The 23,766-nt window shown below is 43.6% G+C and overlaps 1 protein-coding gene across 2 annotated transcripts; it reads right to left on the reverse strand.

Moving 5' to 3' along the window:
• Positions 1-555: 555 nt before the first annotated feature.
• On the reverse strand, positions 556-23,123 carry PRDM1 (PR/SET domain 1). Of its 2 annotated transcripts, XM_036317131.1 has the most exons (7): positions 22,819-23,123; positions 20,996-21,244; positions 14,219-14,338; positions 10,448-10,700; positions 4,487-5,598; positions 3,917-4,045; positions 556-3,570 (listed from the first exon to the last, which is right to left on the reverse strand). In XM_036317131.1, the coding sequence occupies exons 1-7, from the start codon at positions 22,858-22,860 to the stop codon at positions 2,995-2,997; spliced, it is 2,481 nt and encodes an 826-aa protein (XP_036173024.1). In that variant the 5' UTR covers positions 22,861-23,123; the 3' UTR covers positions 556-2,994. The 2 variants fall into 2 exon arrangements, with proteins under 2 accessions (XP_036173024.1, XP_036173026.1); XM_036317133.1 differs by lacking the exon at positions 3,917-4,045 and having other exon boundaries at positions 22,819-23,121.
• Positions 23,124-23,766: the final 643 nt, after the last annotated feature.

The following is a 23,766-nucleotide window of genomic DNA, read 5'->3' on the forward strand; positions in this document are numbered from 1 at the left end:
AAGAAAAAAAATACCATAGGAGGTAGGGCAGGAAGACCATGCAGAGCACAAAAAGGCCTTATTCTCGGTGGCGCCCTCAGTGCTAGCTACTGAAGCGAAAGTGACTGTCACCAATGGGCAAGGTGTTCCTTGACTCAGCTTCCTGGGGACTCCCCGAGGCCCCCCACCCATGAGTGGGCTGGGTCTACACACACACACACCAGCCCCCCCTCCATGCCCATCAACAAAGTAAAACAAATAAACAAAAATCCAGTAAAAACAAACAAAGCTTCCCCCATTTACTGGCTAATGCTTGAAAATTTTCCTTAAGAGACACTTTTATAGCTCATAATTAAAGAAAAAGCTTACACCATTGAGTTATGAGAAATATAACAGATCAACTCTTCCCATCACTGCCACGTGCTGTCCCTGATGGAGATATGAGGAAATCCTTGCTTGGGGGTGGGGGTCGGGAGAGAGACCAATTGTGTCACGTTTAAAATCTGTTCTAGGGCCATGTTTGTAGGGTGTGAAGATGTCGCTCACTGGCCCCTCACTCAAGACGCTAGACAAGCATTGGTAGAGCATGAACATTTATATTTAATTTACATTTTGACAACTTGCACATAAATAACAATGTAAACCAGTAAGTAAACATAAGATAGTTTGTTGTCCTAGCAAAGTAAAAAGCCAGTAACTTTGGTCAGTTTTGACTTTGAGGGGGAAAAAAATAGAACCACTGCTGATTGTGGGCTCAACATTCACATGTAAGAGGCCGTGGAGGGAAAGTCAGACACTACAGAGAAGCAGGAAGTCTCAGCCACTGCGCAGGTCTTGGTAAAAACTCCCCCATGTAAGCAAGCACAGAAGCGGGAGAGGACAGATGAGTGGTTGGGAATAGAAAGCATTTGGTGTCGATGTCAGTGTGATGCTTTGGTTTACCTGTAGTTAAGGACAGCGTTTGTCAAATACTGATACATAATAAACTGCCGGTTTCACTCCTTATGGGAACAGATCACTAAGGCTCGTGGGTTTCCCTGGATTACCCTATATTTGTTGTTCTCTTCTGCAAGTTGGCATTAGTTGCCATGAACAAAATGCTGCATATACATATATAAACCGCATTGACGAGTGATACACCAGCTATTTAGGAAGGAGGGAGAGGAAGAGAGAAAAAATTGCAATAGTAAAGGAGTAATAATGGAATTTTTATTTCCATAATTGGGTATGACCACATAATCATAATGTGGCAAAACAAAAATAAAGCCATCTTAGATTGTCCTTAATATTAAAAAAGCAATCTCTTTTCCCCTGGTTATGATGCAGTCCCCACCTTTGTACCAAGGCTTTAGGGTCTTTTACAAATAGTGAGGGGTGCCCAAGCTCATCAATATGATTGTGAGGTCATTGAGGGCTAAAGAAAGTCTCAGAAAGGGGTTTTTTTTGTCTGTTTGTTTTTTGGTCTTTTCTTGCCCTTAGGAAAAATAGGTTCTTTTACATGGTTTGGCTCACAATTTAAGTGGTTATAAATATATTATATATACATGGTATAGTGGTATAAATAGATTTATAAATATACATCATTCTTTGCTACACCTTGAATGCCGACATGTAATCTTTGGGCTAAGCAGAGTAAGAGATAGAATGGCCTTGTCCTATCTTTCCGGAGCACACTTAGTTTCGTCTGGAGTAGCAAATCATTAGATAAGCCATCATTTCCTACACGACTGGACACACTCAATGAGGTAATTGTTGTTGAACAACTTTGCAATGCCCTTTCATCTTCAATTAAATTAACCATAAAATGTAAAAACACAAATACTGAGGAAAATCGGAGTTTTACAGAAAGAATACAATTGATGTGTTGGGGATAGGAATGCTCATTACCCGCTTTGACCCTAAGACAACGAGAATACCCGTTTTTGGTTGTTTTTTTTTTTTGTTTTTTTTTAAGTGTGGCCTGAGCCTATCTACCTCAAATCCTTCCTGGTGGAGCACCATATTTGTGCAATTTTAACATGACAAATAAAACAAAAACCCAACAACAAAAACATCACCCAGACTCAAGCCCCTAAACCTCACACACACAAAACCATCTGTGCTTTGGAAATGCTTCGCAGTGGTTTTAAACATGGCATTTTGTCTTCACATTTTCAGATAATAAGGTGGGAATGCAAAAGTCATGGGGCCACTCTGAATGGTCACATGACTCTGGGGGTGCGGTGACCCTGCTTTTTGGAGAGGGAGACAGGTTGTCACCTTTCTAGTAACTCTGTGGCTAGGGGGGAAATAAATGCACTATCTACAGAAACATACAAGATTCCTTTTCTTGTTTATTCTACTGGAAGTTATTACCGGGTAATTCTGCACACATACCCCCAAGTTATGCAATGCTGTTCAAATGACATGATCCTATGAATTAACACATCAACTGTCTATTTTTGGCAATACCAAAACCTCATTTTCAAACCATTATTACAGAAGGAGGTTGACTGAAGTCATGTATTTGATTACTAAATCTTAGGTACTTTAACAGATGTGCAGAGATTGTTTAACAAAGAATGGCCACAAGACAAACATATATAACATCTATACTCAAATTACAAGGAATTTTTCCAGTCATTGTAAACGTTTTTTAATTATTGCTTTTTAAATGGTAAATTGTATAATAAATTATGAAGGATTAATATCATTGAAAAAATAATTATGGCTAGGCAATATTCTTAGCAATGGGAAGGCTATGCAAACATATTCACACAAAATATTCAAAATACACAGGTTCAAATATATATATATATGGGGGTAAATAAGTATATATAATATGTATAATATATTGTCTTTGCTCATTTATGCCCTGAGATTTCAGTAACTCTGGAGCTCCTTCTTCAATTCCAGACAGGTGAGGGAGAGCTTTGTGGCCCTGGGTCTATGTACAAGGAATCTGCTACAGGCACCCTGACTCGCCACGTCGTAAGATAAGAAACAAAATAAGACACTTTCTGTTTCCTGAAAATCTTAAGGATCCACTGGTTCGACTGTTTCTTGTTTGACCTTGACAGGTCCCAGAGGTAGTGGGTTGCTGGGAGGCAACTTCATGAGGGACAGGTCTGATGACTCATAGAGGTTACACCCTGAGAGGAGTCCATTCCCCAGGTTTCTTTGCAAAGACACTTTCAGGCCAGTATCTTCTTTCTCCTTCCTGACCACGGCCAGGATTTCCTTCTCCACCACAGAGGAGGTCACATCGATGTTGTCCTCCATGTCCTCGAGCCGGTCGGCATTGTCACTGATGTCAAACTTCTCAATCTCTTCGTTGATTCGAGTCAGGTCCTCCAAAGGCAGCCCTGTGGTTGGGGCCAGAGGACAGTTCCCCTTCAGGTGGACCTTGAGGCTGCAGAGATGGATGTAGCTCTTGTGGCAATGGGCGCACTTGTGGGGCCGCTCCCGGGTGTGTAGGCGCTTGTGGAGTTTCAGGTGCACGAACTGGGTGAACTTGGCGGGGCACACCTTGCATTGGTAAGGTTTCTCTCCGGAGTGGAGTCGCAGGTGGGTCTTGAGATTGCTGGTGCTGCTGAACCGCTTGTGGCAAACCTGCAGTGTGGGGAGAGGGGAAGACCAGAAAAGATTAAGAGTTGCCAGTGGGAGGGGCAAGCTTACAGATGATGCCCAGCAGCCCGGGAGGGGAGAAGCCTCCCTGTGGCATTAAGCAAACAGGGCGATGTGGCCACACTGCACATGAGGTGGTGTTTATTTCCCCTACCATTTTCCACCCACTGGGAGCTGGCTGTGTCATCATCTACCTTGCACCAGGGCTGCCAGCCCGTGCCAAGGCCGAGTTCTTGCGTTGGCTAACCTATGGGCTGCATGGCCTGGGGAGGGCAACTCCTCAGATATTTCCTACAAAGGTCAAAAGTGCTACCCCCCAAAGACTGCCCACCTGGCATTCATGTGGCTTTTCTCCCGTGTGGACCAGGTAGTGTTTCTGCAGGTGGGCGAGCTGAGTAAAGCCTTTGTTGCAAGTCTGACATTTGAAAGGCCGTTCTCCACTGTGCACTCGGAGGTGGACCTGGGAAGAAGCCACATGTGTTAGCTCGGCTCGCAGTGGCCCGGAGGACCCGGCATATATGATGCAGAGATCTTCAGAAAAGCATTGCGATGAAGTCTTATACAGAGCAGATAAAGCCCGAGGCTTTCAGGAGGCTTTGTTTTGTTTGTGCTAAAGGAACAGAAGCTACAGGCCAGCAGGGACTTTCAGCTGATCTTCTAGCGCAAACCCCGTGTTTTCGTCATTCAGAAGAAACTTGGGAGAGGGGAAGCCACTTGCCCAAAGCCACACAGGCCAGAAGCGCCAAGAGCAAAGTCAAACCCACCTCAACGATTCCCGACCCGGGTCTCACGCTATTGAAAATGAAAATTGATAAGCTGTGGAAAGCGAGCTAAATACAAACATGCCTAACACAGGTACAGACACTAGCAGACAGGCAGACTGCTCTGCTGGGAGGCCTACCTTCAGGTTTGAGAGCTGGCCAAAAGTCTTGGAGCAGACATTGCATTCATACTTAATCTTGCCATTCTGCTTCTTGAGGGGGTAGGGGAGTGTCTTGTAGCCAGTCATGTTCCTTTTATTTTTTATGAGATTCATGGCCTCGTCACTGCTGGGGGCTGCTGCCATCGCTGCTGAGGTAGCTTTGGGCTGCACCACGTGTTCCGCCGTGGCAGCTGTGCCCGCAGTGGGCGACCCGCTGGTGGGGCTGCACACCTTGTCCTTCATGCTGGCGGCGGCCCCGGTGAGGGAGAAGGCACTGCGGGGCGTTGGGACCAGCACCTCTCCGGGATGTTCCGGCTGCAGCAACCTCCGAGCTCCTTCCGAGGGCAGCGAGCTGGGCAGAGTGGGCGGGTTGAGCATGGGGTGAGGCAGGCTGCCCCCACCGAGGAGGTTACTGTAGACGGGGTACAGCCTGGGGAAGAGGCCGAAGTTGCTGATGCCATTGATGCTGCCCATGGTGCTCAGGCCATTACAATTCATGCCGTAGGGGGGCAAGAGGAACCTGGGGTAGTGGGCGTTGTAGGAGGGGATGAAGGCTGGCGGGAGGTGGTGGGGAGGCGTGTATCCAGGGTAAGCACCCAGACCTTCAGAGCCGTAGGGCGCCTTCAAGTAGGAGTAGGAGTCCCGGTGATCTTGAGGCCCCGGAGCCAGAGGCGACATGGTGTTCCCTGGGCTGCTGTGAGGACTGGAGCTTTTGAGGCTTTGGTCCGGGCTGCTTCTTGCTGAGGGACTGGGCGTCGTGGAGGACGGGATGGGGGAGTGAGGGATGTACGTTGGCCTCTCCATCCCATAAGCCAGGGAAGCTTTCAAAAAGTCTTCCGGGAGAGGGGCCCGGATCGGGTACACGACCCGGGGGTAGAAGGGCATTTCGGGGCTCCCATTCTTCCTGAAGTCGTCCGTGTCCTTTTCTGAAGTGAGGGGTGAAATGTTCGAACGGTAGAAGTCCTTTTTTTTGGAGGGGCTGGAGTCCAATTTTAGGATTTCTTTCACGCTGTACTCTCTCTTTGGGGCGTTCCTTGGGCAAAGGTCATTTTTCTCAGTGCTCTGCTGCTTTGGATGGCTCTGTGCTTGTGCTGAAACAGAGAAGAAGGGACGATTACTCAGAGGGGTACAGAGAACTGAAGTGAAATTGCCCAGGTGGCTCTCTCCCTGAGAAAACCTGAGCACCAGCTGGCCACGCGCGAGACACCTGGTTTCTCGGCGCCTCTCATTCTAGAGGGCCCGGCCCCTCGAAGCGCCGCTCCATTTCCTCCTCAGCACCGTGGGCACTGGCAGCATCGGTGGATGGAGCGAACAGCACCCTTTAGGTTACTTTGTTTCCACTGACAAAAAACACCCCCTTATGATGGAAAAGTGCTGTGCAGGCTAGAACCGGAGAGCTCCCATTAAAATGGGGTGGAAAAATACTGGGGTGGGGGATGTCGTAGGTTAATAAATGCCATTCTGAGAAAGTCAGCACACCCTGCGAACTAGATGTGAAAGATTAAGACTCATTTCAAGTAATAAGCAGTCATCAATTTTCACCTTCGTTCTTATTTAATACGAATTTGATAAAACCCTGTTCAAAACTGTCGGTGCCAAATAGACAGATTAGAAACACAGATGCCACCCCTTCCCCTCGATTTGCTGACACAAGAATTTCACCACGGCTCTGTCTGGTCTACCCAGGCTCCCAGCCACGCTGTCCCCTGGAATCACAAGGCACGACACAGTGCTCCTGCCAAACCACAACAGGCACTTCCCGAGCCAGTCCAATTACTTCGAGCACCAAAGAAAACAGGCAGCCAAGATGAAAGCATTTATTCCCAAAGCTGGCACACTATGACTCGGTAAATATACTATTTAGGGACAGCAGCCACGAGGAGGACACTTCCAGACTCCCCAGGCCCTCGCCAGCCCTGCCTCCAAACACACAGCACAGACGGTGCCTTCAGGAAAGCACCCGTCGGAGCAGGGAAACCAAAAATTCCCTGCTCGGCCTGCCTTGGAAAGCAAAAGTAAAACATATGCTGCTGAGCTGGAGCTCAGGTTCTTGGAGGGCAGCCACTCACTCCAGCGTGAACACCTGCCGCAGCAGTGGCAGCAGACTGAAGGCATCACCACGAGAGGCAGGAGAGCTGGTGGGGATCAGGCTGAGGCCTCCGTAAAGTATCATTCATCATCTTTAAAAAAAAAAAAAAAAAAAAGGTCCCTGTTTGATTTAACTGAGAAGGAACTCCAGGCTTGACACCCGATAGGTCTAGAAATGAGCTCTGTGGAACTCCAGATTCTGAGCTCTTCAAATCCATTCTCTAGGTTGACAGGCTGGAGGGATTCGATTCCCGCGTGAGAGCCCCTCGGAGAATGTTATCTGCGGCTGGCTGTTATCAGTTACTCCGGGTGAGCCAGCGGCCCCAGAGTAAACACAGCCAAGACACTATCGGGGAAGATGCTGATGGGGGCAGTGATGGAAAGCTTGTTGAGAGAGAGGGATTTCTGAAGCCACTAACCCAAAATAAATAGCCCCTTATCAGGCCAATATCGATCTTTCAGTGAGGCCCAGCAGGCAGGAAGTTCAAATTGTCACTTTTGTTTTTTAAAGCCTAAATGGTAAAGGAAGATAGACAACGGAGTGGGAAAACTGATAGGCGAGACATCTATCTCTCAGCCACAGGAAGGAATGTTAGGCAGGCTGAGAAAGAGCGACTCAGAGGCATCCCCTAGGCCCACGTTAACAAAAAACGCCATCCGAATAAAATGAAATACAGACACTTCACCATCATCATTTTCTGCCATTTTTACGTGGCAAATTACATCTAAGTCTCTTCCTTTTTCCGGCGGCTTCAATACTCCCTCAATTCTAAAATTCAATAAATTAAAGCGAAAGCAAAACGTTTAGTCCAACCATAGCCTTGTTCTTCCTATTTAGTTAGGTGTTCTTACTAAGCGCTTCAACAATTCGTTTACTGAATTGAAAGAAGCTAATGATTTGGCCAACAAACAAGAAAGTCGTAATTCATCATTTTCTAGGTAAAATATTTAACACAGTGTCCGGCATATAGTAAATCCGCAATAAATGTTTGCTATCTCTCATGCCTTTCTAAAAACAAATTTATGTCTTACTCCAAAACAATATCCAGAGGGCAGGGTAGCCCCTCCTGAGGAGTTGTGAGGTGGACATCATGCCATCCACAGAAGGCACATTTTTAAAATCATCCTTAGCAGCTGAGTAATCAGGGGAGCTGGTGTCATTTCTGAATCTCCCACTCAGCAGCAGCTTGAGTTAACATGAAAAGGAAAATCAAGATCTGTTTTTGTTCTTAAATCTTACATGGCTGTAGGCGTACAGAGTCATTTCAAGAGTGAACTGCTTCTGAAGGCTCTGAATGGCTTAATTATGCCGACTCACATTTTCGATCTATAATAAGAACCCCCAAGACTACAAGAAAGAACCTAGAAGTTCTGCAATAGGCAAAACAAAGTCTGTTTTCAACTGAAACTGAGAAAGCAGATGAACATTTAGAAGTCTATAATTTGGTCAACTGTTTTCTAGATGGGTTAGTAAGATAGATAGAAAAAAATACCAAAAAAACTTGGGAGGGGTAGGAGTTAAACTTAATAGTTCCAACTCCTTTTATTTTGTTTGTTTTTTTAAAAATGCCAATTTGTGATTTCTGAATACTTATTTTTCTTGACCTCAGTTTGCATCAAATCTCTTCTCAACATTCTACCGGTTGAGCCATCACTGCCATTTACAGCCCTCATGGGGATTCTGGCATGGACCTTTTTTATGCTTGAAGCATGGAAACCCAACACAACTCACTTGCAGACACAGTCTACCTGTTAGGCCTGATGAAATAGTGGAAATTTTCCTGATCAGAGTCTCAATCATCAGTTACCACGCCTAAGACAACTGGTTTCACAATCGGCAGTACGAGTCTTGGCTTAATGTGACTAGTATTGTTACCTCTCATTCTCTACTATGAATACTGGACAATAAAAGGGAACTTGGGAATGTTAGACCATCATTTAGGAAAAAATTCTGCATAAACAATAAGGGATATTTGAGGGAAGAAAGGTGTCATTTCACAGTACACAAGAATGTTGCTTCAGAACACAAAGGGTATGCCCGAGTCTTAAAATACTGTCCAAAACTTTTCAGTGGGGGATAAAAATGCAAGACCTTAAAAACCTTTCTTTGACTGGCAGAGAGTGAGGGAGGTATGCAAAATCACTGGTTGGTACAAAAACCCTGGGATGCATCACCTCAAATGGAGTCACTGTTTAAATAGAAGAAATCAAAGTATTTCTCTGAACCCATGAGTAATTTAGCCCAAGGACTGTAAGGAGACCCCCAAGAAGAAGTGACTTGTTGTGCTGAGAAAGTTAGGAGGAGACTGCCTATCTTCCCATGAGATGCCCTGCTGGAACATACGTTGTCTTTTACCACCAGGCCCTGAGTACTAGGCCTGGCACGTACAGATGGTGAAAAAGCTGAGTATCTCCTTAGATGCTTGGCTCTGGGACAGGACAGCGATTCTTGGGAGCAGTGAAGAGAAATGAGGGAAAAGAATGGCCACCTTCGCCTAGGACCTGATTATACCCATCATGCTTATGTTGGAAGCCAGTTTATTTCCAAACATTCTAAGACTTCTTCATGAAGCTCAAGGTGCATTGTGTGTGTGCGTGGACACGTGTGTATCAATGGGCCACAGACACAAGCCTGTGGGGAGGAGATCCATAATCTTTTATATTCCCCGTTTTTCAGCAAACTATAAATAGTCTTGAGATCATACGGAGATGAAGTAGACTCTGTGGATGAGCACTAAATAGCTACAGAGTTGGATTATACCTGACTAGGATAAGTTGGTCCTAGAACTGAAGTAAAAAATTCTAATTTATGCTAATATTAATATTATTCCAAAAGTCTCAAAGATGAAAGTGTGAACTAAAACAATTTAGCCTTCATATAAAGCAAAAGGGAAACCATATCAATGATTGATGAATCTGGGTAAAGTGTATCTGGGAATTCTTTGTTCTATTCTTGCAACTCCCCCTTAAGTTTGAAATGATGTCAAGTTACAAAAATTTCAGCATTTAGATGTTAAAACTTTTAAACCAAAGGTCTAAAATTTTACTTTAAAAATTTAAACTTAACTTAAGAAACTGCTTTATTATGTAGCAGTGTAACTGAGAACACACACGCATAGTTACAACAGGTTGGAATGTTATGGTAATTCTTAAATCATTCATAGAGGTCACCTGAGGAGGACTAAAATGAAGTAGACCTTTGCAGAGAGGGAAGGACAGCAACTCCCACCAAATAAAAAAGTAAAGGCTTATAAATCTAAGGAATTGAGAATTTGTTACGATAAAGTGATAAGTGGCTACTTTAATACTGATCAGGTGATCAGATAAAAGGAAGCTAAAATATAAAACCTGTTATTCATTTAGAATATTTGAAAAATTACAGCTGCGAGTTTTTCTAGAATCAATCTCCTATGTTCCACATCAGACCATAACTTAATAACCAAATGGGCATCTCTACAAGATTTCAATGCATATTTTAAGCACGAACAATTTACCACAAACAAGGGGCGGGGGGGCGTGCCTTTTCCCTGCCAAGTCAGCCTGTCAGAACCAATCTCTATCTAACTCCTCCCTGCCCCCTTTCGGATAGATTAGAATTGGACATATATTTCTTCTTGTGACTTTCTGAATTAAAGACTCAAAGTAGCTCTTAATATTTTTTTAAATGATCAAGTTTTATAATAGGAAATAGGCACTAAAATTCATCCCTCCCCTCCTTCTGAGGGCCTGGTGTACGCCACCTACTTGGCCCAACCGATGAAGCCATATAATTAAACAACATGTTATTAGCTCAGAGGGGCAGGACTGACAGGACTGGCATTTAACATTTTTTTTGTTCTGTAATCCACTTACTGAGATTCACCACTGTCAGCTCTCCAGGATAAGGGTAGTGCAGCCTTTCTGCGAAGTCCCGACAATACCACACAAGCAGCTCCTGGTCGGCAGGAATGGGCTTAATGGTGTAGAAGTAGATGTTCATCCCATTCTGGCACGCAGCCAGGTTTTGCTCTTGGGCAGAGTGCGCCGGGTTCACGTAGCGCATCCAGTTGCTTTTCTCCTCGTTAAAGCCATCGATGAAGTGGTGAAGCTCCCCTCCGGAATAGATCTGTCCGAAAGAGAAGACAGACGGGTTGGAGAGTCAGCCCCCGGCACCTCTTAAGAATCAACACAGCAAGCACCTGTGTGACTCCTGGTCCCCTATCGCCTAGCTAGAAAAAGAAGCAAGTCAGTTTGGCCCGAGTCGTCTTGAAACAGCAGAAATAAGGGCAGAAACAGGTAAGGCACACTGTCAGTTACCTTTTCCATCTCGGTTTTATCGTCTTTTCACGTATGGGGGGAAAATAACAAAGGGGTGAAACACAACATTTAAGGAGCTGCCTCAGATGAATGAAAACAGCCGAGTCCTACTTTTGCCACAGCAGCGAATGACAAATGGGTGATGCTACAAACTGCAGTTCCGATTATGCTGACTTTTAATGCTTTGAGTCACTGCGTAGAAGACAAGCCGACTGAGTACGTCAAACCGAGTCTCTCCACTTTTTCTATGGCCTCTGTACTTGCCATTTCCTACACCCCCGCCCAAGGCTTAAACTATGCAAACATCCTCCACCCCCAAGCCTCGGAGTCCAGAAGTAACACTTGTTCATATAAATACTTGGAACCTTGCCTTTTTGTGGAAGCACTGGGTGGGGCAAAGGTGAACTTCACCTGGCATAACAAAGTGAAGGCTGGGACAGGAGCCAGAATCTGACAGTCTCCCAAGGAGTCACTTTTCCTCTTGATAAACATGTTCAGCCTTGCCAAAGGAGGGGAGAGGGAACCCTCTTATCTGTGAGGAGGTTGGCTGAAATGCCACTCACAGAGCCATAGGCGTGTGCTTTTGGGAAAAGAACAGGAAGACACCATGTCGTTCTTTAAAGGCAACGCATAAAGCAGATTTCAAAGTTTGCCTCGTAGTAACACTACTTCTGTTTAACAGATGCACACAGGCCACTCGGGGGGAAAAGGCAGAGGTAAGAACAGGAAAAATCAAAATATACATCCTTACTGAAACTGCTCCATCATGAAACTCCTTACCCTTCCACAGAAAGCTGCTCTCTCTCCCTCTTTTTAACCTGTACCACCCCTTTCTTTCAGACCTAAGACATTTCCTTACACAGCTACAATCAATACCTGGTCATCTGCGACTTGTAGTCTCCAAGCAGTGGGCCACGGCTCGGACCGGAGAGCAGGTTACTGCTTTGTTCTCAGTCACATACTATGTGAGTCTGTAAATTGATTCTATATTTCGCTCAAACGTTATCAGAGATAAAAAGGAACTCTGTCCCTTTAACACGGGCAGTAAACACCAGAATCACTTTCTTTTAAGAGTAACTTCCTGTAAATTGTGAAGGGGGAAATACATGTGGCTTCATCAAAGCAGCTTGTGAGAGCGTTTGCGGTGTGTGTTGTTAAGAGAAAATGGAACAAGGCTGGGTGAATTCTGCTATCAAGAGGGGTTTTCAAGTTTGTTTACTCTGATGTGCAAACTTCCAGGAACATGGGGTTCCATCGCTCTTGCACTCTTCGTTGGGCGGAAACTGCTTTCTAAAGCTACGGGTATGTTGATTCCAGTTAGCCTTCCACAGATTACAATTTACTGTATCCTCATTTAAAAAAGAATTACTGATGCCATGAAGTCACACACAAACACACACACGCGAAAATATGCATACGTCAAGTGAACACTGCTCCCTGTCACCTCACTACATTTCCATACATTATCAAGAAGATTAAAAAGTGCTGACTCATAGTACAGTTACAAGAAATGTCACTGGTTTCTCAACTTGCACATCCCTTCTCTTCTCTTTGACTGTGTCATTTGCATGAAACTTTTTTTCTTTCCTCAAACAGATGTCCATATTCCTGCCAGCAAAATCAGGATGCTTTTAACAACATGTGGGGAGTCATCTCCTACAACATCCATTGTATGTGAAAGACTGATTCAAATAAATCCTCCCAAGGACAGCATTTTAGTTACTTAGAGTGAATCGTGAATGAACCAGGGAACTGGGAGAGTGATAGGAGGTTCTTAGGTGTTTCTTGCTTTTGTCAAAATGACCAGGCGTTAATGAGACTTATGCCAGCTTCTCTTCATTCAGACCTACGAATGCAGAATTATACACCTCTATGTTTCACTTCTGAAAAGATTTTATTGGCAATAAAGGCAATAATGCACTAAGATTTTTCCCATTGTAACTCATGCATTTTAAGCCTGAGAAAGTTATTAAATAAAAATGGTGAGCACACAACTCTCAGAGCTCTCATCTGCTTGGAAAATAGAATACTAGATTTCTAAAAACACAAAACTTCCAGGCTTTTGAAAAAAATCTTGTTTGTTAGGAACAGCTTCTGAATGATCCCCAAATAAGTGTTTTATCAAGATACTTGTCTAAAAGGTAGAAGTGTTCTAGATAAATACTGGCCAAACTAAGAGTAATCCAATTTTTATTGTTACCATGCAGCTGTTTCTGAAAATAATTCAAACAATGATTCCCCAATTGTTGTGTGCTTCTTATGCAAGTATGTATAAAAATTTGCTTTTAAATTTTGTAAGAATATCTTTATTTTCTAATTGAGGAAATGAAATATCCTGCAGAGAGCTATGGGAAGATGAAAAGCAGCCCAATTTTTTCTTGTTCACTCCTAATTCAGAGTCTTTTACTCAAGGATTTCATCTAATTAGTCCACCTCTGAGGTCCTTTCTAACCCTGATATTCCAAAGGAAATTGTATTGGCTAGACTTCTGGACTGGATGTTATAAGAAAGTTTATCATCTTGCATGATTGTAAGCATTTCCCCAAAGCTATGGACGTAATCTACCTACTGGCAAATCCAATAGTTTTATGATGCAGACAAATTTAATGTGTTTTTATTAATTTCAGAGAGAGGAGAGGAAGGGAGAGTGAGAGTGAGATAGAAACACCAATGATGAGAGAGAATCATTGATTGACTGCCTCCTGCACACTCCCCACTGGGGATCAAGCCCACAATCCGGGCATGTGCCCTGACCGGGAATCGAACCATGACCTCCTTGTTCATAGGTCAACACTCAACCACTGAGCCATGACGGCCAGGCTGGTGCAGATGAATTTAAACAGGACTAGTCCTGAGGTCCATCTCCATTCCCCTAGTGCTATCTTCTATGACTAGCCTTCCTGAATGGCATTTTTTTCAAGATTATTCATTTATAATTATTCTTCCACTCAATTAAAGTTAACTCAGCAAGAAATCAAGAAGAGGTGAAATCTAAGACTTGGTGACTCATTACTACTTCCTTGCAGAGAAATGCAAATGAGCCTACCCTTAAAGCAAGTAACAAACTGTTTCCTTTCTTCACATAGCTCAATGAATTGCAAAAATTAAGATTCACATATAGTCCATATCTCCATCCTAATCACCTATAACTGTTGTGTTTCTAGGGCCAAACGTTTAGCCAGTTTCATCACACTTGCTTAGGATTCACTATGTCCATGGGGACCTGAATACTTGTGGTGAGGCCCAGTACAAGTTGAAAAAGGAAGTGACCCAGCAATTCTAGCTCTACTTTTTCTTAATGAATCTGGAAAAATTTTCCATACTTACCCGCCAAAAATATTTCCTGTTGGCATTCTTGGGAACTGTATCGTTGGTGTAGATTTCACCTATTAGAGGTCCAAATCTTGTTCCCTTTGGTATATATTCTTTACTTACTACTCCAATAACCTAAAGGAGGTAAAGCATATGAAACAATTACTTTGACTGCAATATATTAATCAATCTTTTTATTTTTATGAGATGTCAAGTGGTAAATGCAACCAACAATGACAAAATTATGATATGGCGCCTATATAATTAATAACGTGCTTCACCTTACGGGAAGACCTTTTTTTGTGGGTGGGGGGGGGAGACCATTTTTAAACTCCCAGATCATAAACAAATATTCAACCAAGCATTAAAATAGTTGCAGCAGTTCTCAACCTGTGGGTCGCGAACAATGAAAATACATCCTGCATATCAGATATTTACATTACGATTCATAACAGTAGCAAAATTAGTTATGAAGTAGCAACGAAAATAATTTTATGGTTGGGGTCACAACATGAGGAACTGTATTAAAGGGTCGTGGCATTAGGAAGGTTGAGAACCACTTATTCTCCAGTGACTGAGGGTCTTTTATTTTTTATATTAGAAGAACAGAGAGGTAGCCATTCTGCTTTAGAACCGGAATCAGATAACACAGAATTAGATGGTCAAGGTTAGGCCAATTCAGCCCGCTCCTAGTTTCTTATTTCTCCTCTCCTTCAAACCATAAACACAGTGTGCTTGAGGGGAATAAAGTAGTTTTAACCTCAGAAACCAAAATAATGCTCTTTGGTTGTTCCACAAAGGCCTGAGGAACCAGAAACCAAACACATTCTATTTTTTTTTCAACCCAGATGAGGGTGTTGCTTTTTTATTTTTTTCCTTCGTAGCTTGTAAGTTCTCTTTATAAGAAAGATCTTTCAAAGTAACTTTTGTTCTTTTCTAGCATCTTCTACTCAACAGTGGTCAAAGTCCTCCTTTGAAATGAAATTTATACTGAGGAGAGTTGTGGGTTCTGAGAGCCTCGGGTTCTAAGATCAGAGGAAGTGACCTTCTCAGACTGGATGGATCACACATTCTGACTTTGTAGGGTTTTACTAAAGAAACATGTTAACTATGCCAGTTCCTCCTTGATCATAAATTTCTTTAAGGGGGTGAAAAAAAAAGTCACCAACCACGAATCAGGAAGCAATTCATCACTATTGACAAAACTCCTCTGTAAGTAGTTCTTTATAATTACATTTTGCAATTATAGTTTTGTTTTGGTTTTTATACACTCACTTTCCCATTTTTATTTTCTTCCCATCCAAAAAAAAAAGCCTACAAGTTAGTTACTAAATGCCATACTGAAATGGACCAAGATGGGAGGTAAAAGACAGTATTTGTTTCTAGTTTTTATTATCCCTGGTGGTTCCTGCTTAATTGTGTAACTGAAATGGAGGCCGGAATATGTAAATCAATAAATGTTCACAAAGAAATCTAAGATTTTGGTTATGATATGCACTGACACTTCATTAAATTGCATTAAGAGTTCAAACCTCTGTTTAAATGCATATAGAGTAGGCACACTTCTTTTTATATACATTTCTTATCAGCCAATAATTTTAAAATTTATTTGAATTTTATTTATTTATTATTTTTAATATTTTTATTATTCAATATATAAGCCAATGGAACATACACAGACTGGAAAGACAGAAAAAAATTTTCTACCCCTAACACAAGTTGAAACAAGGTTGGTCAGCTAGAATGTTATTTTTGGTCATTTATGAATTTCTGGCAGACAGGTGAAAAAAGCAGATGTTCATTTCATCCTCTTCCTCTGCCTTCATTTACATCCATCTGCCCTTTCAATCACAGTTCGTCATTATTGGTATTTGTTGGCAGTGCAACTACTGGAGACAGGAGGACCTCAGAACAGTCTTGAGATAAAAACATACACTAAAGCTTAAGTGGACTTACTTATTCAGAGGCTCATTGTTTATAATACATCATAGGACCTAATTAATTGGAAAAATTCATGGAATTGATTTCTATGACACGCAAACCATTTGGCATTCATGTTTGAGTGATTGTTCCATAATATTAAAATGACAAACAGGAAAAACAAATAATGTCATTTGTTGGTGAGCCAATAATTAGCAGCTGATATTTTCAACATATCCACTTTAAAGCAGTAATTTCAAGAAAGGTACTCAACTGGTTCATCAACTTTGTTTTAAATTATAGTCTCTCGCAGACAGTGTCTTAGGAGTCAGAGCGTGATTACCAACAAGGAGCCTTGCATTGAGGTCAGGGTTTTTCTTCCGAATTGCCATTCTTTTTAACCCCGGGCCTCTTGGTTTTCAGATACCAATCTCACATTAAGAAAACCCATCATGTTCTTATGGACAAAGGCCACCTAGAAATTTAAGGAAGATACAAGCCACCCAATACCTATTGGAGCAATATGGGCGAATCACTGGGGAAGCTATAAGGCACTATTAGGGGTAACTCTTCCCATCTGTAACTTTACCAATGCCATACAGCAGGCAAGACAGGAGAACAACTAGACAGAGGAAGGTGTGTGGTAGAAGAGAGATCTATGGAAATCCCTAAGCCCCAAACAAATAAAAGAACCTCGATATTAGATTAACTTTACAAGTGGGGCAGAGTCTTAATATTTTAATTACGTATAACACACAAAACTGTAGGATACAAATAAACTCATGTATGTAGATAAATAGAGACACAAGATCACAGAATTTTTAGGTGGGAAGGAATTGTGTAACTAATATGCCATCTATATCCGTGCTCAGTCCCATACTCTAATGCACAATAAAAACCTTCAAATCCATGTCTGAGACATTATTCAAAGAGGACGTAACAGCTGCAACTCCAAGATTACAGTACTCAGCCAGGTAACTAGGAAGGGGAATAGGAACTGAAGGTTTTTCTTAAACGGGAAGTGGAAGACTAGGTCACAGTCTGCCTCCCGCCCTGGAAAGATGTAGCCAGACGTGAAGCTTAGCCAACAGCATTCCATCCTTGGAGCAAGCACAAGACACAGAGGAGCCTGGTGTGTGCCCTAACCCTTGCAGTGCTAAGAAGACTAAGAATGTGTTCACCTCGCTCAGGAAGGAAACGTCACTGGAACTGACCAGGGTCCTAAAGAATTCCTGCTGGGGACAGGCTGCTGTTGGCCTTCCATAAACCTATCAGCGAGACCATGCTGGCCTCAACACTTCTTGCCCCCAGAAGCTCTTCAATGTCATGGGTTATGTGAGGAGCCGACCCCTCTGCCACATGAGCAGATGCATCTCTGTCAGTGGCCCCAGTCACAGAACACTCAGGTCGGTGACTACTAGACAAAAGGAAGATTTCACAAGTTAGGATGGATGGGGTGGGGGTGGGGGAGAAATAAAAATCTGATAGCAAGGAGAATGTGAGTTCTTTGTTTGTTGTTTAAAGCAATTCCTCCTTTAGGGGGTGTATACACACACACACAGTAGCGGGTTTTAACCAGAAACAGCATTCAGGTCTAAATGTGCTGTGAGCATCCTCAGCCCAGATGCCATTAAGATCATTTTAATTACTAGCTATCTCTCCCCTTCCTCACCCCCACCCCCATAAAATGCCTCATTCGATTACAATTATAAGGATTATCTGCAATGAGATGACTAGAACTGTTGTGGACCACGACTTCAGCCGGTAATGCACCTCATTTTTTTAAAAAAGGGGTGGAGCAAATGGAGATGTTTTTAGAAGGTTTCCTCCTTAATTATCTTTGTATTAAAGGAGAGGTGGTAATGCCTCAGTACATGTCTCCCAAATAAAAGGCAGTAGGAAGAAAAGAGAATTGCACGTTATGGCAAGACACTCTTTACAGATGGCCCGAGTGAATAAAGGACTTCAAGCCAAGTGGACACTGAGGGAGTCCCCATCGTCCACAGGGATGTTTGTCACCACATGGCTCTGGGAGGTCAGACTCGGAGGCACAGCGCTTCTAGAACACGAACGATTTCAGCACAGGCTACCACTTCTAAAATATAAATGTTTAAATGGACCTTTCTGTATTCAAATATTCATAGAAAATTATTTCAGGAGGACAAGGGGAAAATCCCCCTAAAAGAATAACCCACCAGTTAAAAAAGTTTAAACAGTTTTGAATACTACGTCTATATTTGGTTTGAGTTCTGGAAATAGGAAGTAAGAACAGCCTCATTAAAGATACAAAATGATTCTAAACCAACTCTAAAAATGAGGGTCAAGATCAGAAACACGGTTTGTATGTTTTGTTTTTAAACCAAAAGAAAAAAAAAAAGGTGCTGACACATAGCACAAATTCATAATGAAAAATGGTCTTGCTAAAAAAAAAAATCCCCAAGTATGTCAGCACAACAGTACATAATGTGGTATCTTCTGCTACTTAAATGAAAACATTTAAAGAAGGGCAAGTTAAATCGGTAAAATCAGTCAGATAAAAACTACATGTAGAAAGGCTTTTTTTTGCCTATTTCCACAGCTTGTGGGACTGAAAGGACTAACTGAATAATGACAGTGTAAATAGTTCATCAGTCCTAAAGGTCTGTTTGAGAACTGGTTTGCAGCAAGCACGTCCTCAATGGCCCAATCCCACAGTCCTCCTTCACCACCTTAAGGGAGCTGTCCTTCCCCAAAGTTCAAAAAGGGAGAAACAGAAAAACAGGTACAAATTCCAGAGTAAGCTTCAGACAGTATTGCATTTAAGTTGGTTTCCTGGTTGCTTTTAAGATTAGGAACTGAAGATGTACAATTTTAGTCAAGTGTTTCAGTTACATAAAATACGGGAAAATAGAATAAGAGAGCCCTGATCTCTTATTAGGTTAGTGTTGAAGGACCCTCTTTAGGAATACAGGCACAGCATTTTTCCTTTTTCTGTTTGTGTGTGTGTGTGTGTGTGTGTGTGTGTGTGTGTGAACATACTGAAGTAGGGAGTTAAATGTTCAGAGGAGAAAAGAAAAAGAGCCAAATCAGCTGAATAAAGGATTGGTCTGAAATATGTTCAGACTAAAAATAAAGCCACAGTGACACCAAGAGGGGCCAGTGTAGCATAATCAAAGAGCACTAGAGCACTGGCTGGGGAAGTCAGAACTTTGCTCTCTCCAAGTCTCGGCTCTGGCTCTAACTATCCACTTTGGGTAAGTGGCTATCTTTTCGAACCTTGGACTACATGGTCGAAGGGCATGACTAAATGTAGCTATGATTTTTAAGTCAAGTGATGGAAAATGAAAAACTTCAGCTGAGCGCTGAACTGAGGATAAGAACACTGTAGAATTAAACGGCAAAGATCACCCACAGAATAGAAATTTCTTTCAGTCCCAATGGGTGGACAGGGCAATACAGCACAAATGAACCCGGGAACAGACCAACATTTGGTCAAATATGATATGGGGGGGGGGGGGGGACACACTGCGCTTTTAAAGCCACAGCCAAACCTTAAATACCCAAACAAGTCCTACATTGATTCCCGGGGCCACATAGTAAGAGACTTTCTATTGAGAACAGTGTTTCCTGTAGAAAGAGGTATAATTAAGGCAGATCTCTGGGGTTACATTTTTAGGAATGTTCACGTACTGCTACCATTTAAATTTTGTTTTTTATAAAACCGGCCTCTGCTCTCCCAGCAGGGAAAAGAAAAAGCTTGCTTTATGATGAAACTCAAAAGCAGAGTTGCTCTATTTAATTTCAGACAGCTGTGTCTCCCCCTCACCAAAAACAGGGAACTCGGGCACAAACAGGAAAGAGACAAAGTATTTCCCAAACTGGCTCCCTGGATCCTTCCACGGCTGTTCCTTAGAGAAGGAAGAGGGGGACCGGCGATGGCTACCATGAAGAGTCCCAATACTGAACTGCGGATTCCTACAGCAAAGGATCCCCTTTTCACTGCTCTGTGGAGGCCATCACAGAACTAACAGTGGCTTGAGGTCATGCTGGTGGTGGGAAGTCTGTTGAGCTGTCGATTCCTTCCACTCAGCCCAGTATTGAGAGCAACTGCGCTAGCCCAACGCTCAAAACAAGAGGTGGTTCTGCAAGTTAATTCACAGCTACACATCACGCCTCGCTGTAATCGTCATATAAAAGGGTACCCACAAATCCTTTGCTCATTCCAAGTTGGGGTTTTCAGCCCCTTTGAAACAACAAAGAGTGTACCCACTTCAGAGGCCAGTAAGGAATCGGCCTGGCGGGTCGAGGCAGCCAGAGCCAAGGGCCGCCTCGGAGCCACAGTGGTGAGCGCTGAAGTCATCCGCACAGAGGACACTTTTACGTGACCCTCATCCCGGTTTATGCCATCCCTCCAGTTCATAAACACCTCCGGGTTTTGAGAATAATTTTAGAAACCCAGCCAATAAAGCTGGCTCGTTAAAAAGAATAAAGCCATCTAATGATCCAAAGGAGACAAAAGAAACACGGCCAAGTTTTTTTCTTAGAAAAAGTTTTCTCCCTCAAAAGCTGTTGTGCACCTTGGGGGACCGGGGCCCGTTGAGCCCAGAGTGGCCCGCAGCTCCCTGACAAACCCCACGCTGCAGCTGAGCTTTGCCAAGACATGTCAAGTTGCCAAAAGGTTTAACTGTTTACTAATTAGTATGGAACAGTGGAGGGCTGGAGGAAGTGAGCCAGGACTGACTTAGGGAAAGAGAAAGCAATGAAAGAAGTGGAGTGAGTGATCAATTACTTCCAGGCACTTAGAGATCCTCACAGATAGAGGAGGCCTCCAGAGCCCCTAGGGAGACTTGGCATCAGATGCCAATCTTCTTCAGCAATAAAGCATCAACTCACCTCTTTGCTGTTTGTGGTGTATTTGAAAAGCAGATTCCTGGGTAAGGATGCCTCTGCCTGAACTGAAGTCCCTCCGTCGGCTCCAGAATCCCAGGGCTGATCATTCACGATGTATGTACAATTCTCTTCAAACGCAGCCTCTGTCCACAGAGTCATGTCCGCGTCCTCCATGTCCATTTTCATGGTCCCCTCGGTCCCCTCTGCCAACCCTTGAAACCTCACAGCGCTGGAGTCACACTTCGGGGCAGCCTGGAAGAGAAGGGCAAGGCCTTTAATCCCCATTGTCCTGTGGCTCCTCCGGGAGGCTATGACTAATACAGTAGTCTGAAGACTTTAAAAGCAGATGCGGAGTGCTTGGTACAGTTGAGTAAGAGCCAAAAGGCAGTATAAAGAAGACTGCCTTAAAGAAGCAGGGTTTTAGAATGCTTCTCAAAGTTAAAAAAAAAAAAAGTGTGGCAACTTCATTGGGGGGGATAAAAAAAACAAAAAAAAACAACCACCTCTGAACAATCCCTGGCTTTACCTCTCACGGCAGAAAAATGTTGTGGGCGCTCAGTCCTGTGTCCCAGAACGCCTGGGGTCATGGCTGCCAGACCCTGGGCGCTGTGGAAAAGCTGCCTCAGAAGACTGTCACAAACAAGGAGAGGAAGAGGAAGGCGCTCTGTCTGCCTGTGAATGAAGCTAAAAATGGAAAGCGCGTGTGTTGCAGGAGCGGAACCCAGCCTGCCTTTTCCAAATGGGGAAGACTGAACTTTCCCACCAGCTCCCAATGCAAAACAACTTTCAAAACAACTGCCCCCCTGCCCCCCTCTGCTGAGGGATCTCTTTTATCCTCTGGAGTCTGGAAAGGATTGCATCCTGCCAGCATCACCGAGGTGCAGCTTTTCAGAAATTGTTTGGACCACAGGAAAGAGGAGGGAAGATGGGCGAGGGGTTCAAACGCCCCACAGTGCCTTTAGACTTGTGGGCATCCCACGCCAAGTGGAAAAGCAAAAACAAAACATAAAACTGTTCAATAGAATTCCCGGGAGAGAATTCCTTCAGGAGCCCTCAGCTACAAATAGCACTTTCCATTTAAATCTGAAAGTGTACAAATTCCCAGAAGTCACTGATGTGCTACAGTTTACTGTAACTAAAGTTATAATAAATAGAGGAGACTCAGAGCACTCGCTCTGCTTCCACTTAAAAATGTGGAAGTGTCTCCTCACCCGCAGATAGTATTTTCCAGAGAGAGAGAGAGAGAGAGAGAGAGAGAGAGAGAGAAGGTAGACTACTTCTGCGCTGTTTTCCCATATACACATGCTTGATAAAAAGTAAGAACATGCGTAAGAGCCCGTGCCCCTTAGAATGTACACATAACACCGGTAAGTCCTTCAGGGTGGCTTCCACATTCTTCTGTCTCCTTAAACATGATGCTTTTTTTTTTTTTTTTTTTAAAGAAAAGCCAGATGCAAAGTTGTCTTTCCCTCCAGTTACGATCTAAGCACTCTTGCTTACTTTTACGGAGTTGCAACATGCACAGTCATGATGCCGAATATGTGTTAAAAATAAAACAAAACTTAAAAAAGTAAGCCCACCCGGAATCGTTACTTTGTTGGAAGGGACCGGGCAGAAGCCAGTACTGCAATTTCAGTGACTTGACAATGACGCCTAGAACTGAAAGGGTTAATGATTCATAAGGAAAAAGCCTTATAAATGTTTGACAGTTCTAAGTGCCTTCAAGCAGGAGCCTTTCTGGTTTCTACTGCGACGAGAGCAAAAAAAAAAAAAAAAAAAGTTTTCAGATCAATTTCAGATTCACAGAGAAGATCCAAGTTCCTTACCGAGGTCGTACCCACACGTTTTTCCAAGCAAATATCCAACATCGGAGATCGGTGTCGCTCATCTCTACACAGTCCACATTTCCTCCGCGTCCCCTCGCGGCGCGGGCTGGAGACGGACGCGCACCGCGGCGGGTCCCTCGCGATCACGGCCGCCGGGCGCCGCGTCCCGGCTCTGGGCGGCGGACAGGTGCTGCGCGCTGCCCTCCTCCGCGAGCACTGAGGCCCGAGTGTCGCGGCGGCACTTTCAGTCTGCGCTAACCGCGCGGCGGCTCTCCCCTCCCAGCTGCAGATTTCCCATTTGTCTGATTGACTCAACACCAGCGCCTGAAGTGGGGGCGTGGCCTCACCTGCACCAGCGCAGCCTGGCCCAGCCCCGCGCTTTCCCCCATCCAGAGCCTCCGCGGCTCAGCTTCCTCGGTTCGCCTGTGATTTCAACATTCATCCTTCTTCCCTTTGAAGGCACTTACCCTCAGCGCTGACTCGGGCTGTTATTGTATTCTAAATATTCCAGACCGCCCTCCTTCCTGCTGAGGCTTTTTCGGGGGCGGGGAAGGGGAGCGGGGGGGGGGGGGGGGGGGGGCACGCACGCTTCTTAAATGAAGGGAAACCTAAAAATTACCTAAAAATTTTGTAGTTCCTCGGCTCAAATCCAGTTACAGATTACACGAAATTTATTTGGAAAGAGCAAGTGAAATTATTTTTTTAATCTAATTTAATAAAAGGTTGCTGTCTAGTCCTCAAGCTTTTACCTATGAAATACATCACACACACACACACACACACACACACACACACACACACACACACACACCTGTAAGCTTCCATTTCTCCTGTTAACTAAAATGCATTCAAATTTGGCAGAGCTAACTTCCCCTTTTCAACTATTTAGTAAATAGGGAAATAGGAAAAAGTCATCATCCTACAGATTAACGTGTTTTTGCCTTTTCT

The sequence above is a fragment of the Myotis myotis genome, unplaced genomic scaffold, assembly GCF_014108235.1.
Source record: "Myotis myotis isolate mMyoMyo1 unplaced genomic scaffold, mMyoMyo1.p scaffold_m19_p_7, whole genome shotgun sequence".
Lineage (NCBI taxonomy): Eukaryota > Metazoa > Chordata > Mammalia > Chiroptera > Vespertilionidae > Myotis > Myotis myotis.

What these genes read in the sequence shown, in the direction of transcription:
- PRDM1 (XM_036317131.1), bottom strand. Translation starts at nt 22,860, where the DNA reads ATGTTGGATATTTGCTTGGAAAAACGTGTGGGTACGACCTCG. An exon ending in ACAGGAAATATTTTTGGCGG is followed by an intron (nt 10,701 to 14,218) that starts GTAAGTATGGAA and finishes TCTTTCGGACAG; the next exon opens with ATCTATTCCGGAGGGGAGCT. An exon ending in GCCAGCTCTCAAACCTGAAG is followed by an intron (nt 4,046 to 4,486) that starts GTAGGCCTCCCA and finishes GCTTCTTCCCAG; the next exon opens with GTCCACCTCCGAGTGCACAG.